We start from the raw sequence: 22400 nt of genomic DNA on the forward strand, positions 1-22400 counted from the left end.
TACCATTGTGTCAAATTTTTTCTGAAATTAACTTTAAAAGTACTAAGTAATATCATTTATTTTTGCATAATATAATGCCAATATGGTTTCTTTTGATTTTATTTCATTTATAAGCAAATCAGATTTGCCCAAAAACTCCACTCCATAAGCGTTCATTTGCTAAATTAAAAAGTGACAATGGGCTAGTCTGTCCCTTTCTCTTTAACTTATCATTATAATTAAAGGATTGTTGAGAAATATCTTGAATTGATAATAAATATATTGAAAAATAATAGATCAATACTAAACATTAAAAATTTACATGAAAATCAATAGTACAATTAAAAGTTATTTGAATAATATTCATTCAGTCTGGAACTAATGACAGGGATTCCAACATCTGGGCAGAATGGTTCGGGTCTGCTCAATAATGAATAAAGAATGGAAGGATCAGGAGTTTTTGGACTCATCTTTTCAGAAGCAGAAATGAAATATTCAGGTAGCAATTCAAATTCACTAGGCTTATCAGTCTTTCTGATAATATTAGCAATCTCTAAAACCGCTGCAACTTGATATAATTTACATTTGATTGTTTTTTCTCTTTCATTTGAGCGTGCTAGATATGCTGCAGCCTCGATTAAGTTGATTTTTCGGAGCTCCAAAGCTATGAATAGTAAAATAAATTCCTCTGTTACCTTTTGGACAGAGATGCACCCTTTGTAGCTAAATATGCTGTCCAATGAAAATTCTGGTAAGAAAGCACCTCTACTTGTAGCAATTCTCTCGATTGTATGTTTAATGTTTTCAAATCCAATCCAAAGGAAAGAATCTTGGTCGATTTTGGGACAAACGCCCAAGGCTTCAAAGACTGCCACAACTTCAAAAAATCTTCGTTGCCTGAATCCCATCTTATTGGAAATTGATTTGATATCATATTTTTGATCTTTATGATCGTTGCAATAATGAATAAATTCGTAAGTTGAAGACTTAAAATTATTTGGTTTATCAGTAGTAGAATTTGTCTGGCCGCAGACATTATGGTCTTGAACGGGGGAATTAAAATCGCTATCAGGTTCTGAATGCATATTTTAGATTTGAATTTCGTTTTATACAAAAAAGTATTGAAATTTTTGATATGAAATTTTACTCAGTGTTGATATCACTGTGAATGAGATAGAGAATAGTTTTTCGATAAAATTGATAGAAAATAAAACAAGAACCCATCCATAAATTAATTTATTAGAGGAAATTTGTATTTTGTCAAAAAGGAATATAAAATATATATGAATGATTTAAAATATATGTGTAAAATGAAAGATTTATATTGGATCTCAAAAATTAAATCCCCTTCAAAAGTTTAATTGAAATTTTCAAAAATAAGAAATTAAGGAAGTTAAAAGGAGTGGAATAATTTGGATTGATAAATGAAATATAAATGAGTGATTGATATCGGAGATATTTAGCCAGATCTATCAAATTTAGTAATCATTTTATTTAATTGATGACCATAATTCAAATCTTCAAAATTGTTGAAAAGAAAAATTATTAACATCTATTATAGAATAATTTTGTGCAAAAAAATTTAATTGCTAATAAACAAGATTTTCAAAGCTCAGAAATATCAGAATTTTACAAAAGTTAAATATGATATATGAATGTTGTTGATTAAAAATATCACGCCCATGGAAATTTTACATTCAAATGTTTTTGAGAGTAAAAAAATCAAAATTACAGTTTCACCCGTGACATAATGGAAAATTCGAATACAGATAGGATTTTAATATTATCATTTTTTATTAAAAAATAACTCTGAAATTATTTCAATTTTCAAAGTTTATTGGTGAAGTATTTTATTTAATCTGCTAGTTGCGAGAATATTTTCATAATTCTTTATTAACTCTGAGAAAAAAAATAATAATTTTTCGAAACGACATTTTTAATGTATTATGAATCAATTGATTTTTTTGTTTTGGAATAATTGAGATGATTTTGTATTTGTCAAATAATTTTCTAACAAATATTTGAAAATTGAAATTTTGTTTGTAATTATTGAAATATTAATCCTTTTGATTCATTATGAATGTGTTCCCCAATGGAAAAAAAATTCATCTTCCAAAAAAAAAATATAATATTGTCAAAAAGAGACATTAATACTAATTAAAGAATCTTATTAGTATATCCGCATGTTTTTGTTGAGGGATCAATGGATATTTAAAGAAACAAAATATCTAAATGAGTTGGAAACTGTGAAATCAATAAAGAAGAACTGAAATTATAAGTCCCAATGCCTATAAAGTCTACTGTGATACACAGTTCCATTGAAATTGAATATTTTTTTTTATTTAATTAAATGCTTGTTAATAACAGTAGTGTCTTGATGCTAAGCATAGCTTATTAATTGGTAGCAAATTTAAAGTCAATAAAACTCAAAGTAGCAAACGTTAACCATTGTTTAAGTGTACCTTCAGAAAAATTGATTCAAATAAATTTAACAGCTTTATAAAATGAATCTTCAAATAAGAATTCAATTAAAATTAAATTATTGGAAAAGATTCTTCGTAAATTAATATTATTTTATAGTAGTAGGATAGGAAGGGTTGTGTGACTTTTTTTGTTGCATCTATATATAGACGATACATTAAAATATTTATATACTAAACACATTTTAAAAAATTAACATTAATTTTAAAATAATTTATTTTTTATCTTTTATAAAAGAAGCTATATATAGATGATGTCAGATATTCCGCGATTAATTAAACATTGTTTAAATCCTGAATGGAATCAATGGAGTCATAATCAAAGACCTCATAAACGAGTAAAAGAAATTAGAAATAATTATTTTCATGAGTAAAAGATTCACTACCATAATGAAATAAAAAATAAAAAAATAAACTTTAAAAATTTATGTCTCAGAATCAACATTGAACTTTAAGAAACTAATGATTATTTGAATTTATGAAATCAATTATCTGATTTACTCTTTCTTCAATCTCTTCTATTCTTTTTGTTAAATCATCTATTTTCATTAATGAGGTGATTCTTGATTGAGGAATAGATTTCAAACTAACCACTCCTTTTATTTTTGAAATTTTGAATCCATCAACTTTAAACATTTTATTCAATTTACATGTTGTCAATTCTTCAAATAATTTTTTATTATTAGCATAATAGTCATTAAATTCTTCAACAGATGAAAAATTTTTTATTTCAGTAATTGGTTTAACAACGTTTATTTTTTGTTGAACATTTTCACTTTCATTTATTTCTTCCTCTGTTTCATTTATTTTTAAAATCGGTTTCATTTATCATTAAATAAAAATTAGAATATAAGTGATGAAATATATTTTTTAATTAATATTAAATCAGAAATGGCGGCAGGATTCTTTAAAAAATTATGGGATGGAATTAAGAAAGCTGCAGGTTGGGTTCATAAAAATATTATTAAACCCGTTGCAAACTTTTTGGCACCAGTAGCGAAAACGGCAGGAACTATCATAGGTGGAGTATTAGGCACTAAAGCAGGTAATCCGGCGATGGGAGCACAAGCAGGTAACGCAGTTGGTGGAATTGCTGAAGGAATACTTAATAAAATAGGAGGTAGATAGTGGAAAAATAAATAAATATTATTTTTATCTTAGTATCGGTTGAAGTCTTTGATAAACTTTTTCTCCTTTATTTAATATTTCTCTTATTGGGGCGGCTTTTGGCGTTATTGATTCAGCAACGTCACTAATTGCTTCTTTATTCTTAAATATCCAATTTGCTCCTTTCTTCATTGTTTCCCAAACTTTATGTGCTCCTCTTTTTACTTTATCCCACAGTTTCTTAAATATACCTGCAGCCATAGTTGATTATTTCATTAAAATTAAAAATTCATTTTCATCTTTTAATTTTGATTTTTTATTTATTAATAAATGACGACTAACTATTTGGTGCCAAACACTAAACCGATTAATGGAAATGTGTTTCATTCATTCGAAAAGATAAATGAAATATTCGCAAAGAATGACGGTAGAAGATATTATAGAGAACTTGAAAGTTCATGCTATGACTCTGATGCTCCATATTTTGATGATAAACAAACTCATTTAAGAATTACAAATCCGGCTCATGATGTGAATCAATTAGGTGACACATATATTAAACGCAAAGTTAAAGCAACTCTAGTTTCAAATAAAGCTTTCACATGTGATGCCGCTTTTAAATGCATGCGTTTATTCGTTGGTTACAAATCATCAAATCAAAGCTTTAAACAATTAGAAGTAGAAACCGAAAGAGGTGATGCTGGTTATCTTCAGATGGATTGCGCCCGTGAATCTTTCGCATTTGCAACATATAAACCAAAATCAGAAAGGAAAGTTAAAAAGTTTGTTCATTCGTTATATAATAATGTTCAAAAATATGATAACTCAGTATGTGGTAAATATATTGACCCTTCAGAAGTTTTCAAGAACGCAAATGAAGAAGTTGATGTCACTTTTGATATGATTATTCCGGTAAATGATTTGTTAGCATTTCAGGCGTTCGATGATTATCCTAAATCATTTGGTGAAATCATTCTTAAATATTATGTTTTCAGGGATACTTTAGTATTTTGTCAGGTTGACCCGTTAAGAGTTGCTGATTTACAAAATTACGTTTATGAAAAGATAACTGATGAAAATTATGAAAAGATTATGAATCATGTTTATAAATATGATCGCAAATTCCAACAAATCGGACTTCCTGCCAAATTAATTACAAGCTTAGCCGCTACATCTGCTGACGCAACAGTTGATAATGTTATTATTTCATGCACAAAGATGGAAGTTTTAGAGGATAAATGTATTACACCAGGATACAGTTTAATTGAAGAATCAGTTAAAGCAATACCACGTTTATTCAGTAAGGAAGATCCATTCATGATTCCAGCTCAACATATTGACGTTCGTTCACTAAATGGAGGTTGCATCACTCCTGAAGGTATCAGCTCAGATTTCTCATACGCTCTTCATAATGTTACAGATGTTGTGTTAACATTTCCGAAGAATGCAATGCAAAGAACAGTTTTAGAAAATCCAATGCTTCGAGGTCTTCAGGTCACTATAGATTCCAGAAACTTCCCCGATCAAGCGATGACCACAATGGGTGACATATTCTTTACACGTATGCTTCAAGCTTCTGATTTAGATGGAGTGAATGAATGCACAGAAGAATACGAGGACTCATTAACTAGACCACTGAATGATGATGATGGCACGCCATTAGCTAGAACATGGAAAGACCAAACTTCATTCTTATGCACTATTCCAGTTCAACGTGATGGAGCGGGTATATTCTTTGATGGATTAGAAACTTTCAACTCACAAGTTACAGTACAAGTGAAAGCTTATCCAATCATTCAGGGTGAAAATGACACTTACTGTTCAAAGGTGACAAATCCTCCTCAGGTTTGGTTTACTAGGACTACATATTGGACATGGACACCGGATGAAGGTTTGAAATATCATCCAACAGGTACACCACCACAGTATAGAAGTTCATATGATGAAATATTGATGAATAGAAATGTTTAAAATTATAAATTTATTTTTGATTAAATGGATTTAAATTCATCCACCCCTTATGAAGAATTAGCAGGAGTATATAATACATACGTAGATGATATGATTAATGAAGCATTGAGTGATAATAGAAATGCTCTATCTAAGGAAAAATTAATGAAAATTCCATATTCTGAATGTTACTTAAATTCAATCACTGCAGCAATTGGTAAACAGAATAAAGGTAAAACATTAACGATATTAAAACAAATTATCATTATTGCTAACACTTCCCCCTATTCACATGTGTTAATTTATATCAACCGTTCAGGTTCACCTTCAGATGATACATTTGAATCTTTAAAGCATTTAATCAAAATTCCAATTATTTATTTATCACAAGAAGAAGCAGAAGATTATTTAAAAAACTTTTTAATGTATAAAGAATTATATAATACAATCAAGAAGCAAGGATTAGAGGATAAAATTATTGATAAACAACGGGATGAATTATTTGAAACACTTTCTATTTCAAATTTTGATAGAGAATTTTTGCATTCACTCATTTTTCTAGATGATGCGGTGAAATCAAAACTAATAACAAATGAGAAATCATATTTTAATCAGTTATTAACTCAATGTCGACACATTCAGTGTTCATTCTTCATGGCTGTTCAATACTTCAAAGCATTAAGCACAAACATTAAATCAAATCTATCAACACTTTTCATTTTCAGTGGGTTTAGTCGTCAACAGTTGAACTTATGCTTTATCAAGTGAATTTACCAATTGAGCATTAATGAACTTTACACACAATATCAGCAATTAGGTGAACATGGAAAAATAATAGTTGATTTAAATAAAGGAAGTGTTAAATTTGATTAACTTTTATAATTAATTTTTATTTTTTATTTATAATTAAACATGACAGAAATAGCAAATCTTCTACAGGTTCCATTAAAACAAGGGACAAACAAAAAGGGTACATATAATAGAACTATGAAAGTTCCTGATGGAATGAAAGAATTAGTTCATATTGTTGCTGGTCTTCAAAAAGATGTTAAACAAATGAGAAACGTTTTAACATTACCAGAAGCTCAAGCATATGCCAAACGTCATGGTCCAAATTGGGAAGCACACGAAGCAGACATTACGGGTCCAAATGGAAACCTGATGGTATAAATGAAGTTTTCGTTACTGATGGTCAAGGTAATATTAAAGTCATAAATGGTTATAAATTAACTATATCTGATTATCCTAAACGTAAAGTATATAATGAACGTTATCCTATGCAATTTGATGAAAATGGAAAGCTGTTAAACAATACATTGGAGAAGGTGAAAATGGTCCAATTAATTCATACCGTCATAATCCATATTCTTATTTCAATGAAGAATTAAATGCTATTGAAGAGGGACCGATGGATTACCACGATATTCTAACCAGTTTGATGGTCAATATGCAAATATTAGACCTGAAATTTCAGCTAAGAAATTCTTTAAAGTTGCTTTATTCGATCCAGTTTTCGCAAATGTTAAAGATGAACTTAACAGCAATTCCAACCAATTATAGTAGCAAGAATTGCATCATGTGCTTTATATCTCAAGCATTCAAAGATTTAATTAAGAAACCATTATATCAGCAACGTGGTTTAACTTATGATTTAGTTAAGGAATCAGATAAAAGAAAATTTGAGAAATCAGATGATTATAAGAATGCAATTAATGAATATTATTCGGTCTATTAATTTCGATGAAAATGTAAAAATCAACTTCATGAACAAATATAGGGAATAATAGATTCAAAAGTTCCAGCAAAATAAAAGTTTAAATATATTTTTTTATTCGATTATAAATGAGAAGACGTTTCACTAGTCAAAAGAACACTAACGCAAAAGCAGAGATTACGGTTGGTTATAACGTAAATGATGATAAATCACGAATTATTCAAAATGTTAAAGTTAATGTTAGCCCCGAATTAACAAGGTCAGCAACTCAACCAAATTTATTAACTCGTGACTTACCGAAGAATGAGGAGAATGAAGAAAACCATGAGAATGGAGACCCAATCATTTTATCTGAACCTGGTAAAGAACCTGTTGAAATTCCCACTTATCCAACATTACCCCCCACCTCTTTCATCAAACATCGAGAACCCATATTAAAATAGACATTAATTCAGAATTAATGAAAATTTACCGTGATATAATAATTAATAATTATGATTCAATAATAAATTTAATTGACCAATCCGGTTTAATTATTTTACCTTATGAATCATTAATTCACATTATTGCCATTCTTTGTGATGTTCAAGATTCAGACGTTAAGATTCAATTTTTCATAGATGATGAGGTTTCATGCTGCGGAACAGTTGCAAAAATAAATCTATAAAGGATATTAGCACAATTAAGATATCAAAGAACGGAACAACAACTGAACTTCATTTAACATATAATGATATTTATAATAAAATAGTTGATGAATATAAAATATCACTTGAAAAATTCTTTGTTAAGGCTATTTAATATTCAAGCATTAACATTATCGAATAATAATCCTTTGAATCATAATCAATAATAATTGACCTTTCACCAGTTTCTATCGTTTGTTTTATTTCTTTTTGTTCCCCACTATCTGGATCGGTCATTGTAATTGTTTTTGTTATAGTATCAGCTTTATCTTTAACTTCAATCTTTTTTCCATCGGGATATTTAAACCAAAATTCCAAAAATTCGATATTGTCAATCTGTTCATATTTTAATCTATCAATTACATTTTTTAATACCATCTGAAAATCTTATGAAATGGTCATTATATGGGTTTGATTGAACTAAATTTGAATGAAGTGAAATATAACCTGTTGATGAATATGACATTGACTCGTATTTTCTGAAAACACTAAAATTTATAACATGAATGAATTTCTTATTCGTTGAATTTATGAATTCTTGAGGTAATCTTATTCTAGTTTTATTTATCACTGGAAATAACGCTTTACCATATTTTTAATCGTAATAAAAATGTCAATTATCAATATTATTTCGAATAATAGCTGTGAATTAAATTTAACAGTTAGCGGAATTTATAATGTTACTCTCGTTTCTGTGAGTGGTAAATTTAATCCCATTCTTTTAGACCATTCAGATTATATATCATTTATTAAAGATGACCATGAAAAAACGTATGATATGTATATAAATAATGTGATAGCGAAATGGATATTAACATGATTTTAAGTTATTTAAATGAATCATTTATCGTATGGTATGAAGAAAATTTTAAATCAAAACCCGATAAACTTTTTGAACTTGATGAAATAAATAACCTTATTAAATTCCCGCTGAAAATTAAATTTTGTACTCCTCATCTTCGTTCATTGTTGGGATATTAAATTTTGAAAAAGATGTTGGGGATGTTTTGTATTCTGACACTGGTTCCAATTTCATTTAATCAAATGTGATAAAGTTAATACCCCAATGAGATTTTCACATCAAACATTAGACCCTAACTCTTACCCATCAATACAAAACATTTTATCCATCAACTTAAACACATTTTCTTTATCATATCCGTTTCAATTATCCGGGAATTCATTTATTCTTCATTCAAAAGATTTATCAAATATTAAATTTAGAATAACTGACCTATTTGATTGTGATTTAGAATTCATGAATGAAATATTATGGCAATTTCAAATAGAGAAAATAGCCGATGAGATAACGGATTAAATATTTATTTTTAAATCATAATAAATGATTAAACAACAGCAACCACAACAACTTAAGGCACAAAACACCCAGGTCCTTCAGACCATTACATACGCCATATATGCATATAATTCAAAGACGGCAGAACAAACGCAAAGGTTGAAATATGGAGATTTGGAGATAGTATTGAAAAATAACCGTTTCGAATTCGTTTGCAAAGGTGGTGCAGTGATATCAAATATAAAAGAAATTTTATTTATGAATTCAAAAATTAAAGGAATAACGGATGATATAACATCAATTCCACCAGAAGAACAGAGATATTACGCATTAAATGCATTTCCTAAAGTTTTGAAGATTGGAAGATTTAATTTAAATGAGGAATTCATAGAAAGTCCTTTCCTAAATGACATAATGAAGAAGGTGGATAAGGAATATGTGGATAGTGAGTTAAATAAGAAGGCAAATTTGGTTTATGTTGATGAAAAAGATAATGAAATTAAAGAAAAGATTGAATGGTATCATGAATGGACATTTGAGACTTTTAAAGTTAAAGCCGATACAGAATGGGTTTCAGGATGTTTAGACCTTAAAGCAGATAAAAACATATGTTGATGAAAATTATGCAAAGAAGTCGGAAGTAAATGATGTGATTACAAGCATGAAAAATGAAATACTTCAAACATTATATCCTGTTGGTTCTATTTATACGTCAATGAACTCAACAAATCCATCAACAGTTTTAGGTTTTGGTATGTGGAAGCAGATTGTAGATAAATTCTTATACTGTGCTAGATATTCAAAGCAAACAGGAGGTTCGAAGAAAATTAAAGAAGCAAACCTTCCACCGCACACTCATACAGGAACGACAAACACAACAGGTAATCATTCACATTCAATAACAAAAAGAGGTTATACAAATCTTGCAGCAGGTTCGGATAGATGGGGAATGAATAGATATGATATCACAACTGACCCAGTAGATTCAAGCACAGGTATTTTCTGTGGAACCTCAGGAAATCATTCACACACTTTCACAACAAATCCAACAGGCTCAGGTAAAGATTATATGCCACCATTTGTGACTGTATTCGCATGGTACCGCGTTCATTGAATGTGCTTGAGCCCAGACCTTTGGGTCAAGGCTTACTGAATGAACTAAATATATTTTATGTCTGTAATTAATTAGGTAATGAAGTAATGGATGAACTGCAGAAATAATGTTTACGTTAATGTTTACGTTAAGTGACTCAAAGAGTCCGGAGACAAAGTCTCATGGTTTCAGGTTATTCAATAATTAATTATTTTTGAAGAACTGAAGGTGCTACCATGTTACCATGTGCTACCAGGTTAATTAACTTCTCTGAAAAAATGAGACAACATGACATTTTGACAACAACACAGGAGGAAGGCATTTATGAATTATTTTTGAAGAACTGAAGGTGCTACCATGTTACCATGTGCTACCAGGTTATTTAACTTCTCTGAAAAAATGAGACAACATGACATTTTGACAACAACATAGGAGGAAGGCACTTATGAATTATTTTTGAAGAACTGAAGGTGTTACCATGTTACCATGTGCTACCAGGTTAATTAACTTCTCTGAAAAAATGAGACAACATGACATTTTGACAACAACATAGGAGGAAGGCACTTATGAATTATTTTTGAAGAACTGAAGGTGCTACCATGTTACCATGTGCTACCAGGTTAATTAACTTCTCTGAAAAAATGAGACAACATGACATTTTGACAACAGTCGGGGAAATAAATGTTTACGTTAATGGTTTCATCGTATATGTTTACGTTAAGTGACTCAAAGAGTCCGGAGACAAAGTCTCATGGTTTCAGGTTATTCAATAATTAATTATTTTTGAAGAACTGAAGGTGTTACCATGTTACCATGTGCTACCAGGTTAATTAACTTCTCTGAAAAAATGAGACAACATGACATTTTGACAACACAGCAGGATTAATGCAAAAATAAATTCCAATCATACTTTATACTGCCTCATTTACAGGTATTTCATCATCAGTAAATGAATCCTCATTATCGTTTGGTTCAACCTGTTTATATAATCCTTTCATTTCTTCTTTCAAAACATAACACCATGTTTGTTTACCGTCTATTCTTCTATGTTTCCTATCACATTTATCCTTAATACTCATTTGGAAATTCTTGTCTTTCATGTCTGATGGTTTGCAGAATAGAGCATTTTCACACGTCATACCTGCACACAATTCATCATAATGTGTATTTATCCATACATCTAAAGGATTTGTTGATAATTCTATTAAATCTTGTTTGGCTTCAGTCATCGGTATGATTCGTACATTAAATGATGAAAGGTCATATTGCATAAAATACGTCAGTAAATTATCATAAAATTCCTTAGTGCATGAATTCATCAAATTCTTGAAGTAATCAAATTGACCCTTGAATTTACCATTAACTCTTAAAACTACGTATCTTCTGTCTCCAACTTCAATTTTGACAGGGTAAACGTTATTAGTTACGAAAATGAAGTTTGCAACGTTCTGAGCAGTTCTTCTGGGTTGATTCTTTTCATTAATTCTAATCTCATTATCCGTAATAATTGATTTCAAAGCGTTGAAGTTTGCGAGTCTGTCTTCACCTACATTCTTGAGTTCATTAAGTACAAGAAACATTTTACTCTCAACTACTGAATTGAAATTACCCGTTAGCGCACTTATTTCAGTAATGTTTTTACATGAATAACCAGCGAGAAGTTCAGAAATAATGTCTGTAAATCTGTTTTTACCTGTTCCCTGAAGTCCTTTCAAAATAATTGCTGTTTCATTCTTGATTCCAGGATGTTGAATCATTGATGCAATCCAGCTGAGAAGGTATTTATACACTTCATCGTTATTATCACAAATGGCTTCTTTAATGAAATTCATAAACATCTCAATTTTTGAGTAATCAAGCTTTTCGAGAATGTTGTATTTATAACCCTGAAACGTTGAGAAAACATCTGGGGAATCAGATTTAAAGCAAACACCCTTAACGGTTAATGAAGACAATTGATTTAATAGTACGTCCCATGCTGTTATGGTTTTACCTTCTTCTTTAAATAATTTAATCATTTTGAGTGACTCTTTCATGTTTGACTGAAGAACGAATGATATTTGATTCATTTTATCGTGTATGTTGTAATCTTTCTGAATGAAATATTTGTTTCCACAATCTACAAAACGAATTACACGCGATAAATCCTCAATGACTTCAGAACTGTTTTTATACTGATGATTTTCAGCCTTGCGTCTAATATCTGTTATCAAAAACGAGTCATCAAGTTTTATATCAAATGTTATTTTTGGCTTACGTAATAAAGGTAAAACATATTCATCATAATATTCCTTTTGATAAAGTTTTAGAATCTTCACTAAAACAAATGGAGAAGTCATTAAATGTGCATATCTACTACGTGCTTTTTCAAAATTACTTTTTGCATTTTCAGTTAAACTGCAGAAGTTATAAACGTTATCGTATGCTTCATTAATCAAATGATCCGGTAACGAATTAATAGCTTGAAACAGTGTGAATAATGTAACTTCTTTTTCTAAATTCATGTTTCCACCGTCATTATGTACTTCAAAATCACTGATGCCATCAACTATGCTCTGGGCAAGTTTATCGTCAATGTTTACATCTTTGTTTTCATTCATGATAGTCTTTATTTCTTCGTTCTTCTGTTCAACTCTTACCTTAATATTCAAATCATTTAATATATCATTCACTGTTCTGGTTAATGTTGAATCATAACTTCCACGAATGAATGAGTATGTATTGATTGGTTCTGATGCATTCTTGCGAACTCTTGAATCAGCCATAACTACTAAAGAACGCTTTGAATCATCCATTGAAGTCATTATATCAATATCATAATCATTGCAAGAATAACATTTAATCATTCTGTTCGAAACTGCATAGAAGAAATTAGTGTTGCAATAAATGTGAAGACCTCCTGAAGCGGTTTTAACGATAACATCTTTATCCGAAAGTTTTGATAAAATGTCTTTTCTAACTGTTTCTTTAAGTTCATCATTGTACGATTTATTGATATCAATATCTATAATCGTTAAATTTGATATTTTATTTACTAATAAAGCCATACCAGTTTTCCTTCCTCTTCCTCCATCATGTTTGAGGTAGTTATGTAAATCAATCTTGTTTTCACCAATTCTTTCGTTGAGGGTTTTAGTTTCTGCCACAACTAATTCCTCAGCTAATGAATCAATAACTTTTTCATCAGAAATGATAAAGTTGCTGTTGTTGTTTGTTGCTGTCATTTATATAGGAATAAAAAAATAAAAATAATTTTAAAACTAACTTTATTTTTGGACTGCATCATATTTCCTATGTTGTTGTCAAAATGTCATGTTGTCTCATTTTTTCAGAGAAGTTAATTAACCTGGTAGCACATGGTAACATGGTAGCACCTTCAGTTCTTCAAAAATAATTCATAAGTGCCTTCCTCCTATGTTGTTGTCAAAATGTCATGTTGTCTCATTTTTTCAGAGAAGTTAATTAACCTGGTAGCACATGGTAACATGGTAGCACCTTCAGTTCTTCAAAAATAATTCATAAATGCCTTCCTCCTATGTTGTTGTCAAAATGTCATGTTGTCTCATTTTTTCAGAGAAGTTAATTAACCTGGTAGCACATGGTAACATGGTAGCACCTTCAGTTCTTCAAAAATAATTCATAAATGCCTTCCTCCTGTGTTGTTGTCAAAATGTCATGTTGTCTCATTTTTTCAGAGAAGTTAATTAACCTGGTAGCACATGGTAACATGGTAGCACCTTCAGTTCTTCAAAAATAATTCATAAGTGCCTTCCTCCTATGTTGTTGTCAAAATGTCATGTTGTCTCATTTTTTCAGAGAAGTTAATTAACCTGGTAGCACATGGTAACATGGTAGCACCTTCAGTTCTTCAAAAATAATTCATAAATGCCTTCCTCCTATGTTGTTGTCAAAATGTCATGTTGTCTCATTTTTTCAGAGAAGTTAATTAACCTGGTAGCACATGGTAACATGGTAGCACCTTCAGTTCTTCAAAAATAATTCATAAGTGCCTTCCTCCTATGTTGTTGTCAAAATGTCATGTTGTCTCATTTTTTCAGAGAAGTTAATTAACCTGGTAGCACATGGTAACATGGTAGCACCTTCAGTTCTTCAAAAATAATTCATAAATGCCTTCCTCCTATGTTGTTGTCAAAATGTCATGTTGTCTCATTTTTTCAGAGAAGTTAATTAACCTGGTAGCACATGGTAACATGGTAACACCTTCAGTTCTTCAAAAATAATTCATAAGTGCCTTCCTCCTATGTTGTTGTCAAAATGTCATGTTGTCTCATTTTTTCAGAGAAGTTAATTAACCTGGTAGCACATGGTAACATGGTAACACCTTCAGTTCTTCAAAAATAATTCATAAGTGCCTTCCTCCTATGTTGTTGTCAAAATGTCATGTTGTCTCATTTTTTCAGAGAAGTTAATTAACCTGGTAGCACATGGTAACATGGTAGCACCTTCAGTTCTTCAAAAATAATTCATAAGTGCCTTCCTCCTATGTTGTTGTCAAAATGTCATGTTGTCTCATTTTTTCAGAGAAGTTAATTAACCTGGTAGCACATGGTAACATGGTAACACCTTCAGTTCTTCAAAAATAATTAATTATTGAATAACCTGAAACCATTAACGATAAAATATATTTTTGGTCGTTTATGACAAAAATAAATGGTTCATTTACTCACAATATTTTTTTACAAAACGACCCCAAACTTTTAACTTCTTTTCTGCAGTTTCTAATGCTATCTTAGCGAGTTCATATTCTCTAAATTCTCTCTTTAAATCTTCTTGTTCCCATTGGTCTAGTTCGTATGGAGAATCTCTATAACCATAATATATCTCACGTTCATGTTCTAATTGTTTTTTGCACATTTTTCTAACTTCTTCTTCAAACAAATGTTTTGCATTCTCTACTGTATCTTCGAGTTCTTCTTCATCTAATTTCTCATGAACTTTCTTGTCTATGGAGTCCATAATTTTTCCAACTGCTATGCAATATTTTGGAGAAGCCCACATTGCTATATAGTTTATAAGTCTTGGGTCTACATACGTTCCTCTAACCTGTTTGATTTCATCAGGAATTCCTGCATGAATTTTGTATAAAAAGCAACCGTCTGAATTCCGGCGGTTGCTATATTCTTCACAAAATGCCTTATAATACTCTTCCCAGGACTTATTTTCCAACAACTTTCTAAAGTCTTTCCTAAACTGTTGGCACATATTTGTTGCATTAATGTAACCATCCTTGTCTCTACGTAAGACTTCAATACCATTATAAGTGCCTTTTGTGAATGTTTCACCATTAGATTTGTTCGTGAATGTTTTTGCTTCGACTGACATTTCTGTTCTTACATACAAAATAAAAAGTTGAAAAAATAAAACTAACGTTATTTTTGGACTGCATCATATTTCCTATGTTGTCAAAATGTCATGTTGTCTCATTTTTTCAGAGAAGTTAATTTACCTGGTAGCACATGGTAACATGGTAACACTGAAAAAATTAAATTTGGATTGAGTTTAAAAATTCATCTTTATTAAATTCATCTCTTCCAACCAATTTATTTATTCTATTAAATTCTTTTATTTTTGCTTCACTCAGTTTAAGGATTGAACGGTAAGTTTCTAATTTTTCGATTATTTCCTTCTTCTCTTTATCGTTTTCAATTACTTTAGTTTTATGGGCATCAACCCCACCGCATTGTGGCTTCTTTTTGTAATAGCATATTTTTGATTTAATTCTGTTTAGTTTCTTTTTATATTCATTGTCTGGACTCTTGACTGCTTTGTTGTCACTCATTTCTTACGAAATAAAAAAATTAAATATTATTTAAATATAATGGAGTAATAAAATAAATCGGAATTTCTATTAATTTATTGTCAACTTCAACAAATGCATTGCCGTTAATATATCTAACAAATTCAGCTATTGTGTCAAATCTTCGTCTTCTTTTTGTCATTGATTTATTAGTTTTTCCATAATCGAGATGAATCAAAACTTTATCCCCTTGTTTAAAATTCATGAGCCCCGAATTAATTTGTTCACGTTTAACATCATTCAACCTTTCCATTTGCTTTCTAATATATTCCCATTCTTTTGAAATATCATTTTTCATTTCCACTGGTTTCATGTTTATAGTTCTATGCCATGTATTATTGTAATAATATACTAACTGTTGTATGATGGAGTCATGATTTCCATCCCAGTATATCTGACCGTTAACCCCTAACGCATCTCTAAGAGTTCTCATTACCGCATCAACTATTTTATTATGAAACGTATATGGAGAAGATGAGAAGTAAAAATTAATTTGTGGAAATAATGAGTCATAGTTGCCTGAAATCCTTTATCGCCATCACCCCTTAATATTATCTTCTTTCATGATCTAGTAAGTATTGTATAGCTCTTCTTGTTTCCTGTTCGTTTTCCCTTTCACTGGAATGCAATATAAATATCTAGTGTTAATGTTAATGGCAAATAAATAAGTAACTTTTCCTTTTGAATATTCCAGATGATCGATTTCGTATGAATATGGATATGGAGCAAATGAAGGGCGACTAAATTTTTTCCTTTAACGGTTGAATTTTGGGTCAATTGGTTTATTTAATATTTTGAAATCCTTTTAAAATCTTTTTGCTTCTTTAATGTTTGAAATGGATATAATAAAGTGAATGATGAAGGATTAACTGAAGGAGGAGCGGTACTGTCGTTGGAGGTTTGGTGTTGCAAGTGGTTTAATTTTATCTGCTTTGATTTTGGATTTCATTCCTTCCTTCATTCCTTCCTTCATTAATTCTGGATGTATTCTATCATTTGTTTTAAATATGCTGTATATAAAGGTTTGATATACTTTCCCGCTTCGAGTTTATGTTGAAGGATGAATTCCAAAAGTTGATCTTCATTTAAAAGTCGGGCTGAATATGGTTTAACTAATGAATCATAAATTAAAGCTTGTGCTTCATTTATGGTCTGAAGGACCTGGGCGTTTTGCACCTTTTGTGTTTTGTTCCTTTGGCTTTTGCGGCTCAGGATTATATAATTTATATAATTCATCAATATCTTCTTCTGTTAATTACTTTATTTTGAAATCTTTCAACTGTTTAAGTTGTGATTTATTTTTTCCCTTTGAATATTCATTATTTTTAATTTTGTCTTTAATTTTAGAAATTATTCTATCATGATATTTCAAAATTTCATTTTTATAATATGGATAATAATATTCCATATCATCACCCGTTATATTATTATTATATTTTTGGAGATATGATTTTAATTCATAATAACTAAGAAAATTTTGATTAAGTACTAAATCATAAATTAAATTTTTTAAATCTGCGCTATTCATTTATATAAAAATAAAATAAGTGTTTTAAGGGTGCCCACCTCTTTGAATCATAGTATCAAAACCATCATTAACGGTTCCTTTTGTCTCTTCTGTGGCATTTCATTAAAAATAAAATTTTAAAATTCATGACTCAACCCCTACGTTTTTAAATTGTATTAAATAAATGGCATTACAACATCCATTTTCACAACATACAGCCTTAGTGTGTGCTCCTGTTAATGCAGTCTTACCGATTGTTAAGCGAGTCATTGCCCCGTTTTTAAGTTGTAAATTAATATTCTGACCATCGAAAATAACTTTATCATTTATTATATCCAAATATTTTTTAGGTGTTAATTGCTTATTTTGTCTTAAACTAACACCCTTCATTTTTTGTGCAATCTTTTTAAAATCACTTCCATCAATTGAACTGTTGAATGATGTATAACACTTAGGACATAAAGCAACCATGTTATCACCTTGTTTCTCAATTGCTAAACCCAATAATTTTTTCTCATGTGCTTTTTCTTCAGCTTTATTCTTTAATTTAGGTTTAAATTTCTCATCAAAACAGAAGAAATCAAATGGTGCGAATTTGAAAATGTTTTTATCATAAAATTGTTTATCGGTAACAATTGCTTGAAATGCTTGAGTGTTAGGAAGATTTGGGTCGCCAGCGATTGCCCAATAAGATGAATCAGTATCACCTTCAATGAAATGAAAACGATTAACATCCATGCATTTATACATAAAATCATAAATGAAAACCAAATACCAGTATTTTGCGTTATCTAAAGTGAAGAATGCCTCTTGTAAACATGTATCACATCTATAAAATCTATCTTTAAGCATCACTTGATATGTATCTTCACCTATTTCTCTTATGTTTTTAAACTTATTTGACATACATGCAACGCGTGCCTTCTGTGCATTCATTATTTTAGTCTTTGCGTAATTTTGTGTATTCATTGCATCGTAACCATATGATCCATTAAGCGAAATCTTGCAAAATAAACTTTTTCCTTTATTTCCTTCTAATTCAGCCTTTTGTCTTTCGTTCATAAATTCGTTCGCAAATTCATTAAAGCAAGTGTTTTTCGTAAATGTTAAAATTGATTGAATGTCATCGATGATAAAATGAAATCTGTCTATTAGATACCAAAGATAATAAGAAGAAAATGGTTGATATTGGTTGTGTGTTGATGCTAACTGAGTTAATTTCCTCTGTTTCTGGTCAACTGGTAGATTGTTTGATTTCATGTAATTATACATAAAACTGCCAATTGTTTTTTCATCTGTGATAATATCTAAGTTTCTTATTATCGGTAAAAAGTTTATGTAATCATTAATGTATTTTTCATCAATGTGACCCTTTACTTCAGCCACGAATAAAGTATTTTTCTTCTTAATTATTCCCAGTGCTTTTGCTTTCTTTGTTGCTGTATCACAAATGATAACACCATTCAATCTTCCCGGCATATACATTTTATGGTCAGTATATTGAATGAAATCATGAGGATTAGATGAAAATGATGAAGGATATAATGAATTAAAGTCAACACCAACGAAATGAGTCATGATGTTGGTGGTGTCCTCATTTGATACAGTTTTAGTTTCTGGATTATATGAAAGTTTATTAATGTGCGTGATTCCTTTAAGATTAACACGATGTTGAACATTTGATAAACCACCAGTAATTCCATTACGGAGAATGTGATAAGCTTCAACTGAATCTAAAGTCATTGGTAAATTATTTTTTAATGCATAATTTCTTAAATTGATTCTTAAACGTTGAACATCTTCATCTTTATTTGATTTTACGACATTGCAATAACAACACATTAACTGACAATTTTCTTTGGTATGTGGTTTTTCATTATCGATTCTATCCAATGTTGGTTTATTTGCATATGTAAACGCTTTACCACACATTTTGCATTTAGATGAAAGGATTAAATCGTGATAGTATTGAAAATCATCCATTGAAACATTATTTTTAGTATTCCTTTCTGCTTTTTCATCTTGTTTCTTATATGATTCAATTTTATATTTCCAATACTTTTTCGTTAATTCAAAACTTGATTCTATCTTTTCCTCAGGATATTTTTCATTAGGATTAAAGTCTTTATATGCTAAAGCGTAACGAATCATTGAAGCATTCGATGATAAAGAAAGATTATGAAGCATATCAATTTTATAAACAAATGTTTCTTCAATAATTTTATCAATTGGATCAATCATAATTTCAACATCTTTATTGCAATAATGAATAAAATATTCTAATCTATTCTTAAAGTTTTTAGCATCATTGAGATATATTTGATAATCACTATCTGATATAGTTTCTTGAGTTAATGCTGAATAAAATGAATCTTTCGTGAATGGTTCCACTTTATATAATTCTTCTTCGTAATTTTCCCACGTGATAAATTGATAAGGGAAAAAGGATTTAACACGTGATTTATTGTTTCCGAAATCTTGAGTGAATTGATCTAATGTCCCACCCGCTATATAATTTCTGATGTCAATAAATCTCAATTCATATGGAACGTTTGTTTTCTTTACAATGACTTGCTTAAATTGTGAAGATGAACCTAGCATTGATTTTATTTTCCATTTTGCAGTGTTTAAATCACGAAGAATTAAATTTAAATCAAACTTTCCCGAATTAAAACCTATGATATTCACTTTATTGAATTCCTCATCTAGAAGTTCTTTAAATGCTTCCTTCTGTTTTTCATTTAATGTATGGGACAGAGTCCCCGCCGTTTGGTCCGTTTGCGACTTCATTAATTCTTCATATTGACTCATATTTGATTTAGCAACTAATGAACAGGTTGAAAATAAAAACTCAATCCAATCAGAAATAAAAGAATCACTCGAAGTTAAGCAAAAATTCCTCGTATATGTTTTATCATTTAATTTAACCGTTGATGATACCATGAATGGTTTTAAGTAAGCATTCAAAGTTGCACACTCAGAAAGTTGTAATTCTTCTTTAGTCTCTAATGTTTCGAAGTCAAAAGTAATATAATATCTTGTCGGTTGATAATATTCCTGCAAATTATGAGCTAATAACCACTGATATATCTTCTGTTTCGTAATATGTGGTGCATATGGTTGCTGTGTCTTTTGCAACTGAACGTCTTGAATTAATCTTCCATTATTTTCTTTACATTTCTCACAATGCTTTAAAAATCTTCTTTGGTTTTTCCTTTCTGGATCATCACGGATAGAATAAACTTCTTCTTTACAATATGGACAAACTCTATAGCCGGTGAGTGCTTTAACGTCTGTTATTCTGTCAGCGTGAAGTTTTCCACATGGACTCTGTGTTAATAAAATATTTATTGTTTCAAATTCTGGATCTATCATTATTGAATCCACTAATGGAAAGTCTACCTTATTTATGTCCACGTCTTCTGGTTGAGGATCACAATAATAGAAATCAATATTAACATTTAACATTCTCGCTAATCTCTCACTTTCTGATGAAATGTCAAACCCTTCATATGCATCTATTACTTCATTTAAATAGCTTCTACGAGTTTTAGGATTAACACCATCAGGAATGTTATAGAAGCGTTTAAATAACCTTCTACCTTCTGCTCTAATTTGATTATCATTCATTTTAGCTGTTCCGTTTTTGTTCATTTATGTAAGAATAAAAAATTAAAAAATAAAAATAAAGTTTATTTTTTAAAGTCCATAAAATGAATTAAGAACACATAAATTTTTATCATCTGCGACGTGACGAATACATTTTAATTTACTCAAGAATGCGTACCCTGATACATTAAATCTAATTCCTGTCTTATTTAATTTCACAACTTTGAAAAGGAATGTATGAATAGCTATAAAATGATGAGAAGATGTTTTATGGGTTGCTTCCATTTTTTCTGAAATAAATGAATAAATATAATGTTTATAAGTTTTCATATCTTTTATATTCTTAATAACGAATGGTATAGACCTTTCCACTTCGTCTTCCTTCGGTGCTGTTCTTTCATATGAAACATTATTGGTATCTTCAATAATGAAACCACAATCACACAAAATTTTATAGGTTCCAATGGTTTCTTTTGATATTTTATCTAATAAATCAAAAACTTTATCAACACCTGTGCATTTATTTAAATAATAATTTGTGTAAATATCATGATCTTCTTTCTTAATCGTATTAGTTGCATATGTCACGTTTTTAAGAGCTTTTTTGAATTTCTCAGAATCGAGAGGGGGTGAAAGTAAGATACAAGGGTATTTTTCATTATCAATAAATTGTAACTTATGTTTACGAATAAATTTAGTACCTTCTTCTGAAAGTGTTTCATCTATTTCGCCATCTAATAAATTTTGTGTTGATTCTGAGACATAATTTTTATATCTTTCTTCATGAGATTTCTGAACTGCTGATTCTGAAGCTGGGATATTCATTAAACCCTCTACTTCATTTTCATTATATTTTTCAACTTCTCTTAATTCCTTAATTTTTTCATCTATTTCATCTCTTATTTTTTCCAGTTTTTCAATTTCATTGTATTCATCATCATCTTTAATCCGTTCTTCATAATATTCAGGGAAAACATCAGGTTCTTTAGGTTTTTCTTCTTCAGATGTGGGATATAAGAAATTTATAACATCATCTTTATTCATTTTTCCATCATAATCTAAATCATTTAATAACTCGGCAAATTTTTGACAATTTCTTAAATAATATTTACTAACTTCATAACACATCTCATCTAATATATCCTTTATTTCCTCGTTTG

General features: G+C 29.7%; 8 protein-coding genes and 2 pseudogenes across 10 annotated transcripts, besides 3 other annotated features; 2 read left to right on the plus strand and 8 right to left on the minus strand.

The window, feature by feature from the left end:
* Nucleotides 1-200: part of a mobile genetic element that runs on past the window's edge.
* Nucleotides 201-320: 120 nt separating this feature from the next.
* TVAGG3_0935850 (winged helix DNA-binding domain family) lies at nt 321-1064 on the minus strand (the record flags this gene model as incomplete). The annotated part of the gene is made up of 1 exon (XM_001315628.1): nt 321-1064. The coding sequence occupies one exon, from the start codon at nt 1062-1064 to the stop codon at nt 321-323; it is 744 nt and encodes a 247-aa protein (XP_001315663.1).
* A 2547-nt stretch (nt 1065-3611) lies between these two features.
* TVAGG3_0935860 (uncharacterized protein) lies at nt 3612-3827 on the minus strand (the record flags this gene model as incomplete). Its single annotated transcript, XM_001315629.1, has 1 exon — nt 3612-3827. The coding sequence occupies one exon, from the start codon at nt 3825-3827 to the stop codon at nt 3612-3614; it is 216 nt and encodes a 71-aa protein (XP_001315664.1).
* A 69-nt stretch (nt 3828-3896) lies between these two features.
* On the plus strand, nt 3897-4498 carry TVAGG3_0935870 (uncharacterized protein; the record flags this gene model as incomplete). The annotated part of the gene is made up of 1 exon (XM_051252771.1): nt 3897-4498. A coding segment is annotated over one exon (602 nt), but the record flags the coding sequence as incomplete, so codon positions are not given.
* Nucleotides 4499-5687: 1189 nt separating this feature from the next.
* Nucleotides 5688-15454: a mobile genetic element.
* TVAGG3_0935890 lies at nt 9259-10327 on the plus strand (annotated as a pseudogene). The gene has a single exon. A coding segment is annotated over exon 1 (1069 nt).
* On the minus strand, nt 11218-12375 carry TVAGG3_0935900 (uncharacterized protein; the record flags this gene model as incomplete). The annotated part of the gene is made up of 1 exon (XM_051252772.1): nt 11218-12375. One exon carries the CDS (start codon nt 12373-12375, stop codon nt 11218-11220), a length of 1158 nt encoding a protein of 385 aa, XP_051078346.1.
* On the minus strand, nt 12843-13530 carry TVAGG3_0935910 (Prim-pol domain family; the record flags this gene model as incomplete). The annotated part of the gene is made up of 1 exon (XM_051252773.1): nt 12843-13530. A coding segment is annotated over one exon (688 nt), but the record flags the coding sequence as incomplete, so codon positions are not given.
* Nucleotides 14987-15283, minus strand: TVAGG3_0935920 (uncharacterized protein; the record flags this gene model as incomplete). Its single annotated transcript, XM_051252774.1, has 1 exon — nt 14987-15283. The coding sequence occupies one exon, from the start codon at nt 15281-15283 to the stop codon at nt 14987-14989; it is 297 nt and encodes a 98-aa protein (XP_051078348.1).
* A 355-nt stretch (nt 15455-15809) lies between the features above and the next one.
* TVAGG3_0935930 (uncharacterized protein) lies at nt 15810-16106 on the minus strand (the record flags this gene model as incomplete). The annotated part of the gene is made up of 1 exon (XM_051252775.1): nt 15810-16106. The coding sequence occupies one exon, from the start codon at nt 16104-16106 to the stop codon at nt 15810-15812; it is 297 nt and encodes a 98-aa protein (XP_051078349.1).
* Nucleotides 16107-16125: 19 nt separating this feature from the next.
* Nucleotides 16126-17652, minus strand: TVAGG3_0935940 (annotated as a pseudogene). The gene has a single exon. A coding segment is annotated over exon 1 (1527 nt).
* A 155-nt stretch (nt 17653-17807) lies between these two features.
* On the minus strand, nt 17808-21285 carry TVAGG3_0935950 (DNA/RNA polymerases family; the record flags this gene model as incomplete). The annotated part of the gene is made up of 1 exon (XM_051252776.1): nt 17808-21285. A coding segment is annotated over one exon (3478 nt), but the record flags the coding sequence as incomplete, so codon positions are not given.
* Nucleotides 21286-22010: 725 nt separating this feature from the next.
* Nucleotides 22011-22400: part of a mobile genetic element that runs on past the window's edge.

Source organism: Trichomonas vaginalis, chromosome I, assembly GCF_026262505.1.
Source record: "Trichomonas vaginalis G3 chromosome I, whole genome shotgun sequence".
In the NCBI taxonomy this organism is placed as follows: Eukaryota; Parabasalia; order Trichomonadida; family Trichomonadidae; genus Trichomonas; species Trichomonas vaginalis.